The sequence below is a fragment of the Lactuca saligna genome, chromosome 1 (assembly GCF_052625555.1).
Source record: "Lactuca saligna cultivar CGN05327 chromosome 1, ASM5262555v1, whole genome shotgun sequence".
NCBI classification, from domain to species: domain Eukaryota; kingdom Viridiplantae; phylum Streptophyta; class Magnoliopsida; order Asterales; family Asteraceae; genus Lactuca; species Lactuca saligna.
This window is the reverse complement of record NC_136417.1, coordinates 78,685,844-78,695,548: the sequence shown is the minus strand read 5'-3', so window position 1 is coordinate 78,695,548 and position 9,705 is coordinate 78,685,844. Positions and strand designations below refer to the sequence as shown.

Genomic DNA, 9,705 nt, shown 5'->3' with positions numbered 1-9,705 from the left:
AAAAGGAACGGATAAACTTCGACCCAAATGCTTTCTTGTACTTACTCATCAAATTACACACAACAATATGTTTTATAATACCAAGTTACTGGTGTGTTTACATATGTCAATGTGCAACAGACTTGCAAATTACAACTCACATGTCTCCATTTCAAGAATATAAGATATTATCATCTCACAATCACTCGTGATAAAATCTATGAAGTGATTCAGATGAGCGTGGGTTGAATCCGATACTCAAATCTTATTCTAGGAGTACTCATGCACACTGCGGTTATGTCTAAAAGACCTAGACAATCTACAGACCCATTCATGATAGTCTTGCCTCAATACCTACTTCCAAAGTATGATCGACTATGGATGGTTTGAATAACCTAATTATTCGGGAAGTTAAAACATGCAAAATGAAACACAAGAATAATACTAATCCTATATGGGCCCCAAACTTATAATAACATAATGTATAAGGGTAGAATTTTAACTTTTAAAACTCTAGGGTTTGGAACTAAAGTATTTAAAAGTGAGACTTTAGAAATTCCAAAACCTAAGGGAAAGTTTTGAAACTTGTCAAAACTTTTCATTTCTCTAACTTATGAGTTTAATGAGGTTTTATGGAAAACTTTTCAAATTCCATAACTTGAGGACAAGTTATGGAAGACTATAAAACCATTTAAGATAACTTCTAAAATGAGACTCTTGAAATTCTATAACTTGAGGACAAGTTATGGAGTTCATAAAAAACATTCATGAAATTTTTTTCATTTTCCATAACTTGAGGACAAGTTATGAAATTTATAAAAGGCATTTAGATTAAATATTTCAATTAACACAATAATCAAATATTTTTTTTCTATGATCTAGATTAAACTCATAAGTCAAGATAATTCACATTAACTATTTACAAGAAATCAGTCTATCATATAAACTAATACAAATCTTGAAACTTTGACAATTATCTTTTAATTGGACAAGCATGATCATTTCCTTATGAAAAAACACATTTCATGGTTCAAAAAAAAAGTTTGGGGTAATGATCCTAATTCAATTTTTGGCCAAAAGTCGAAAATCTGCCCACTGGAGCACCAACTCGGCGAGTACATGAATTGGACTCGTCGATTTGGCCATTTTTTATGAGGGGACTCGGCGAGTCATCCAGTGGACTCCGCAAGTGAACTGGGAAGAAGGCAGAAATTCAATTTTTTCACTTTGAAAACAAATAACACATCAAGTATAATAGAAAACAATCCTTGGCTCTAATACCACTGAATGCTTTGGATCTATGTTTTCTATAATTATACATGCAATATTGTTTCCAAAGCATTAAGCCTACAACTATCATACAATGTGATATAAATAACATAAAATTGAGTTATGGAGTTACCTCTTGGTTGTGGCTTGTATAACTTGTTGTGTTTGGCCTTAAGAACTTAGTACCCCAAGTGTTGCACCTCAAATGCAATCACAACACACCTTTAGACAAAGGAGACTTTTGCGAGAGTATTTTTTGCACCAAAATCGGCTCATGGAACTCCAAGGATCACTAGTGTGCCATTTTGGATGCTAAGGGGCTTATTATATAGTGTGGCTAGGATTAGGGTTACATCCATGTAAACCCTAATGCGAATGACTTTTCATCTTACTTAGAATCCATGGGTTACAAACTCCATGGACTATCTATGGACTACCATATTGGTTTAGTCCATCCTAAATAACCATAAGCCCACACCATAAGAATGATTGATTTACCAAATCAATCCTCTTACATTTAATTAATCTCTTTTGATCACTAAATTAATTCCAAATTAATTCTTAATCAATACTAATTAAATTATATGATTTCATATTAATATATTAAAACTTATAATATATTAATAAATCACAAATAACATTTTCTCAAAAGTCCATCCTATCAAATTGTCCTGGTGGTATGCAACCCAAATGGACCATGCTACTCTCAGGTCAAGTACATACTGATTATAGTTATGGGCTTAGACACCTAATCCAACAAATTCGTCTTCAGCTTCCGATTCTTTTTCTGGAGGTAGTGCTACTACAACACTGCCTGTTAATGTTAACAAGGTAAAAATTGATATTAACTTACTTGAACCATATTAATTCTATTAGAATTCTCTATACTAAACCATTATATGACCCTACTTTATTTATTTTATTCTAGACGAATACCAAAGTAAATAATCCAAGCACATCAAAAAACCAATGTACTGACCCATCAATCAATACACAACCATAAAGCATGCTTTTACAAAAATAATATGTGTATATTCTTTCAGAAATTATGATGCTATCAGAAATTATGATGTTATACCTTATTTTTGAAGAATAAATCATAAAAAATAGAAACACCTCCAAGAATCACAATTACACTCAAACCTCACTACTACCTACTAGATCCCTCACAGCACACGACTCCGCTACCAGCTAACCTCCATGGAATACGTAACCATAAGTAACCATATGTGAGATAGCCACCCGAACAGATGATCCTACTCTAAAGCCACAACCATACAAGGAACTAGTAATAAAGCGTAGATCAAGAGTTCTCAGGCTATCCTAAATTACTACATACAACTCGTAGGGCACTCCACTAGACGATAACCAACCTACTGGTACTAAAACCAGCATACCACTATTGTTGCATCCTATCACACAAGGATATATATAAATCTAGAATATCACTATCACATAGCAACATCCTACACATAAGGGTATAATACCAACTCTCCAAGGAATGCGTGATTATATATACCTAGAGGAGAGATAGGCACCTGGACAAATGATCCTATTTTAGAGCACAACCAAACAATGAACATGCAAGAAAGCTTAGATCAAGATTCCTCAATCTATCCTACATGGATACATACAGCCTCTAGGGCACCCTTCTAATAAATGATGACCATAACTAATGGGCCAACATTGGTGCCTTCGACCGATGGGTACAGTGAGGAAAACTAATCTTAATCGAAGAACCCGAAAACACTGCAATGCGCTCCCTTTCTGCACTGCTTGCTCCTGCTAACCTTCTAACACCAAAACACGGAAGAAACTTAATCAACATCCCAAATCCTTCAACTTTGACCCAAAGTCAAACCGGTCAAAAAGTCAACAGTCAATGGTCAACAAAATTCAACGGCCAATAACCCCTCACGGCGTGGCCATCTATGGCTCACGTTGTGAGCCACTACAAGACAAAATAATATGGACTCATAGTCCTCATGATGTGACAAGCATATCCTTATGTCATGGGATCAGTCTAAACGTCATTTTGATCCACAAACTTCTTAATCCATTAAGCCATTAATCCATCTTTTCCAGGAGGCTTCCTAACACCCCAAGGATCATAAAAATTGATTCTTTAAGTTCTTGTATGTACAATAGAAGACTTGAGCTCATACTAGGGCATTCATGAAGAAAAGGATATTGAATCTCAAGCATAAACCCAAACAGCATCCAAACTTCAGATTCATAACATATAATCACCAAGGGACCCTAAGGACCCATAAAGTTGCTAACTTTATGGCGTACCACCACTCTAACTCTTATAGCCAAAGGTAAACATACATAAAACCTTTGATCATGAAACACGGAAACGAAAAGCTTGAATCTTGGTTGCTTATAATGGTCGAAAGGTGTTGCTAGAGGTTGAAAATGGAATTTCCAAGCCGAATCTATGCTTCAATGGTAATCTCTTCTTCATCAAACCACCAAAACCCCACCAAAAGCTCAAGAATCACAATGAGAGCCTAGGGTTAGGGTTTTACTGTGCTTAGGGATGAGAGAGGTTGTTTAGGAACCCTAAAATGAAGTTTATGGGGTTTTAATACGAGGGAAACCCTAAAAGATCATGGTTTGGGCTGCAACGCATCTCAAGTAATGAGTTCCTATTGCTCATGCCGTGAGCTCAGTTTAAATCAGAATTTCATTTGATCACTACCAACATCATGACCTCTCTATGGTCATGTTGTGAGCCTTAGTTTTACCTAAAAACCATGAATTTGACTCTTTGAAGCCCTAAATTGATCTGATATGGAAATTGGGTGTTACAAATACCTAAGTAATACTTTAGGTGTCCAGGATCCTTTAGTTCAAACTCTGTGGCAAGTATACTTTGAAGATTCACCACTTCTTCTGGGTCATTCCCAGTGACTACCATATCGTCAACATATACGATCAGAGCAGTCACTTTTCCATTGTCTTTAACAAACAGTCTATAATAAACATCAATTTGTTTATACCCGTTTTTTTCATGAAGCTTGACCAGGTCGAGGGGAGTTTATTCAGACCATATAATGCATTCTTCAGTTTACACACCACTCCGCTGCTTTTGACTCAAGGAGGAAGATTCATGCACACTTCTTCTTCTAAGTATCGTTCAAGAAGGTGTTTTTTTACATCAAAATGCTTTAGAGGTCAATCTTTGTTGGCTGCAATCAAGATTAAGATTCGGATTGTGTTCATCTTGGCTACAGGGGCAAACATGTCTCCATAATTGATCTCATATATTTGTGTATATCCTTGGGCCATGAGTCTCGCCTTGCATCGATCTATGTTTCCTTATGAATCTAGTTTCATTGTATATATCCACCTGCATCCAACCTTTTTTTTCCGAGAGGAAGTCTCACAAGTTCCCAAGTTTGGTTCTTTTGTAGCGCATCCATTTCTTCATTCATGGGTTTCTTCCATTTTTCATCTTTCATAGCTTCTTGTACATCATTTGGTATTGATACCGTGGACAATTTTTCAACTACTAGCGCATGTGGAGACGGCAGGCAGTGATGCAGTGACGTAGAAACATGATCTCCAACCCGGCCTCTTCTTTTGTAATATAGAAAAACGATCACATAACAAAACAGAAAATATGTAGAGTTGCCATTATCCGGTGCAAATGATTGCACAAGGTTGCCTTTAAACAAAATATGTTGTTAGTTGCATGACTGCTCCAAATTGTTTCATAAAGCAGTATTGTATATTTTATAGGTGATTTCAATTTGAATGTAATGTGTTTCTACCTTTGTTCCATACTTTTATTCCCCTTTTATCTAAGTAACCATATTTACGAAGATTGTATCACCATCATTCTTACAAAAAGACAATGAAAGTGAAAAAATAATATGAATGGATGTATTTGCCTACTTGTAAATTTAAAGGGAGAATACATCATATTATGTGATGATCCATAGGCTTGACATCTCTGTTTCAACATGGCACATGGCCAACTATATTGTGTGTTAAAGCACATGCTGAATGTTCCCCATCTCAAGAATCAATACAAATATCTTGTATCCGGTTCCAACTATAGCCACATCTTATATATAAACAAATAAATAAATAAATAAATATATCACGAGTAAAAAAATAGTCTTAGTTTCCTTCTATTTTTTTTTTCTTTTCTATTGATATGGTCTCTACATATGGTCATGACTATAAATGACATGGCCAATGTAGTTTTCTTATGATTATACTCAATAAATGTATATATAAACAATAAACCGAAATATAAATTATAGTATAATTTATGTTTTTATTACATGAAAATGAGACATTCAAATGACATCCACTCATCTTCCTCTCTCTTTCTCTTTCCAGATTGGATCTTACACAATGTCCCCTTTCTCAACTTTATACATCCATACCCTACCCAACCAGATGGACCACAACTTAGAATCTTTCTCCTTTTAATTCATCATAATCAACAAAAAAGTATCTCCAAGAAACAATTTAAACCCTACCCCTTTTCACCATACTACATTTACAACTTCTAATGCATGGTATACAATTCACATCACCTTAAATGTTGAAACTTTATAAAGATTTCATCGATTTAAAGTGTCACTCAAATTCCAGTCTGTAAAGTTTGAAAAAAGCCAAACATTTACACATCCCACATATATACACTTCAAGAAACCATAAATCTACACATCAAATCCATAATGTAAAGTATATAAAAAGCATCCCATCTGTATATACCACTATTTTGATTCAAGTCACATGCACCCCAACAAGAAAATACAAAAAAGAAAATGGTTTAAGTTTCTAAACCCATATCAAATATTAATCTACAAATCTACCTAAATTTTAATTAGCACTCAAACTTCATAATATAAGATAGAAAGAGAAAAAAAAAAGATGCAAATTAATTAACTAGACAGCTACCACTTCTTGTTTTTGATCTTCTTCATAGTGGAGGAGTTTTGTGGATCTTGATTTGTATGTTTGTGATGATGATGATGATGATGATGATGATGATGATGATGATGATGGTGATGATGGTGATGGATCTTGTGTGTTTAATGGAGGTTGAAGAAGAAACATTTCTTTTTGAAGATATGAACAATAAGTGTGAAATGTGGTGGGATTTACATTTAATTGAAACCCTAATCCAAATAGGAAATCCACTTCAAGAAAGTTGATTTCTGTTGTGGTGATTCCTCCTACTTTTGCATAGTATGCATTGTTATAATACCTGTAGAAATTATGTCATAATTAAACACAAGAAAACATTGTCAACTACTACTACAATTATGTTTAATTTGAACATACAATTGTCTTGACATTAGTGATTTCTTGAAGTTGAACTTTTTTGTTAATCATGATTGTTCATGTGGTGGGATGTGATATTCTTTCTAAGTGGCATTCATGAGGTGGGGAAGAAAACAAGATAGAAAATAATGCAATCACTTGATGTCTTTTTATTACCCCTTTGGGTAAATAAGATTTTAAAACTATTAAATCTTTGTGTATAGCTAATTCAAGGTGTATAATTTGTGTTTGATAATAATGTAAATGACTATTTTTATGTTATAAAGTTGGTGTGTGATGTGAACAGATTTCAAAACTCTAAGAGCTAATGATTAAAAATGACAAGAAAAGGAAATGTCTACATGGTTAATAGGGCCAATGTTTTTCTGAAAATTGCAATTTGAAAAAATGTAGATCGTTGTTTCACTATTTCCATAACAAGTCATGACTATAGATTATTGTTTCTGAAATCTAAGGGAAGATTCTCAATCACCCTTCAAATCATCATGTATCCTCTTTTAAACAAGACATAGAAACCTAGAATTTGAAGAAAAGTATATTTGCTTTTTCCCTTTTTTCCCTGTTCCTAGCTGCAAAAGCAACTGGAGAGAGTAAAAGCCTGTAATTCTTTCAGAAATGGGAATTTGTTTTCATGCTAATTTGATGCCAAGAACATGATCCATAGAAATTGAAGGATTCATTGATTACAGGTCTGAAAATCCCGTTAATTTCTTCATTAAAATGCCCTAAATAAGCTCAATTACGACACACATACCGAATCCAACGGCTTGGATTTGGAATTTGAGCAAAATCAGTGCAGATTCTGAACTAAACGAACTCCAATTCCAATTCCAGACCTCGAATTCTCACTCTAAGAAGAAAATCTTACATATCATCCATGAACTTGGCAGCAATCATTACACTCGTGATCAGCAACCGGTGAACATTGAATGAATTGATAGAAAGCGATGGCTGTTGTTGAGTAAATCGATCGAGATAAACATATGCCACAACATAGCAAGAGGGGCTACAATTGGCGTACTTGAAAATCCTTTCTAAATAGCTTTGAATCGAGATAGATGGTCTGCTAAGACCATGAAAAGCTGAGATCTTCTGTTGGTGGAAGCGAGGGTTGAGATCATTAGATTCAGCTACTTGTTGGAGGAGAGATGAGAGGTAGGCGATCAGCTTGCTCATCACCGACGGGCACTCGAGTTCCGCCATTGATAAGCAGAGGAAGTTTTAGCAGAGCTTGACAAAAGAAAGATTACTTTGCGTATATAACCACCACTTCCGGGTGTCACCGGGTAGGTATGTTTGAATTACTATTTTGTCCTTGGTTTGTCGTTTTGCAACTAAGTTCAAACTTTTAATTTTGTGAAGAGGGAAAACGTTAAAGATTAATTAATGTGGGAAATTAATAATCAAGGTTACTTTATTGTTTTATGGGTTAATCATTGTTATACGAGAAAGTTAACTAATTTAGTCGTTTGTCTAATAATTTTGTAATAAATATTTAACATTTTTTTTAAACAACCACAGAAACCACATACGAGGTTAAATTGTATAAAGTTTCGTCTAGGAGTATGTGGTCAGTGGTTTCATTAATTTATGGTGAAATGGTACGAGTTCTCAACACTTGGGGTTTAGTTTCATGGCCCATATATGTAATCACAGCCCATTGATTGATATTTAAAGTTGAAAAATAGATGAAGGTCATTACTCTCCATCCAATGTATTTAAAGTTGAAAAATAAATGTAGGTCACTACTCCATCAAAAAAACTCTTGAAGATAGATAAAACGTGAAGACATATTATAACATCTAAATTTTCAATCCATTTTTTTTATTTTTAATTAACTTAAAATATTGTTCATAAAAACTCATCTTAAGAAAATCACAAGTTTCAAATACAAATCATCATCATAAAAATATGAGAGTGTCCCAAAATATCCGGAATCGGAAACAGAAGAAAAATGTGTACAATTAAGCGTTTGCCTTCTCGCGGTCATAAGAACTACTTGAAACACACGTAATCAACAAGTGTAAGAACGAAGTTTAGTAAGTTCTCTAAAATATCACATACAACATATCACAAATAGACAACATATCACAAATAGACAGTTATGGGTTATCAGCAACTCTGGAGACTACCAAAAATCTTTGTACGCAAACAGCACGCCTTGTGAGATATCAGCAACCATGCACACTATTCGAAGTCTAATCACACAAATTAACACATATCATAGTAAGAAAAATAGACCCAGTTGTTCAACACATATATTCTACCACATCATTAAGAATAGTAAAGGGACTCACCTTACATAGACGACTGATAGAACTCACACCTAAACTATTGGAACTAGACTATGCCTATTAATCACACCAAATAACCCTAATTAACAATTAAGGTGAATTTCCAAACATAAGCAGTCCCAAACCCTCACAAATTGATCCAAAAGTCACACTTTGACAAAAAGATAAAGCTCGACACAATTGACCTTACGCGCGGCGTACCAAATCCCTATGCTAGGAGTAGAGCACCAAAACTGAAAGCAAGGTCTGAGCTAGATACGGTGGGCATAGCCAGATTTATGCTCAGTTTACTCGGCTTAAACTCATTTATAATTTTTAAGCTCTTAATCATTAAGACATTTTACCCCAATTTCAAATCTAACCCTAAAAGGTATATTACTCTATAAACTCTCAAACATTATGCCTTTACATGGCTAAAGAGAGCTTACTCTCAAAATCCTATCCTCCAACATTACCAAAAACTCCATAGCTCATGCATGAATGAAAAGTAAAGGACTAAGCTTGCATTTTTATGACACAATGCACTCTAAAATGTTTGAAACGACATCTCGAATGGATTGGAGTAGTTCATACTCACTATAAGTCCCCAATATGTCTGTGTATCAATCAGATCCGTTTGATAGTGCGGAATCACAATCAAACGGATGATGCCAGATCAAAATAGAAGAGAAGAAGAAGAAGAAGAATATGAATATTGTATGATTTGATTAGAATGAAATTCCTTTACACAAGATTCACACACTTACACACACTTAAGATCATTTCTTTCTCTCTTAGTCGTACACTCTCTTCTGTTCATCAATCACTCCTCACCCACCTAACATCTTTTTATATGAAAATGGGGAACATGGGT

At 34.4% G+C, this 9,705-nt stretch overlaps 1 protein-coding gene across 1 annotated transcript; it reads right to left on the bottom strand.

The window, feature by feature from the left end:
• Positions 1 to 5,956: 5,956 nt before the first annotated feature.
• On the bottom strand, positions 5,957 to 7,809 carry LOC145040318 (cyclin-U4-1-like). Its single transcript, XM_078988263.1, has 2 exons — positions 7,427 to 7,809; positions 5,957 to 6,481 (listed from the first exon to the last, which is right to left on the bottom strand). The coding sequence occupies exons 1-2, from the start codon at positions 7,759 to 7,761 to the stop codon at positions 6,160 to 6,162; spliced, it is 657 nt and encodes a 218-aa protein (XP_078844389.1). The 5' UTR covers positions 7,762 to 7,809; the 3' UTR covers positions 5,957 to 6,159.
• Between the last annotated feature and the right edge of the window lie 1,896 nt (positions 7,810 to 9,705).

Excerpts from the sequence above, each read along its gene's own strand:
- LOC145040318 (XM_078988263.1), bottom strand. The coding sequence starts at position 7,761 with ATGGCGGAACTCGAGTGCCCGTCGGTGATGAGCAAGCTGATCGCCTAC. Across the intron at positions 6,482-7,426 it reads GCCAAGTTCATGGATGATAT|GTATTATAACAATGCATACT; the intron begins GTAAGATTTTCT and ends TAATTTCTACAG.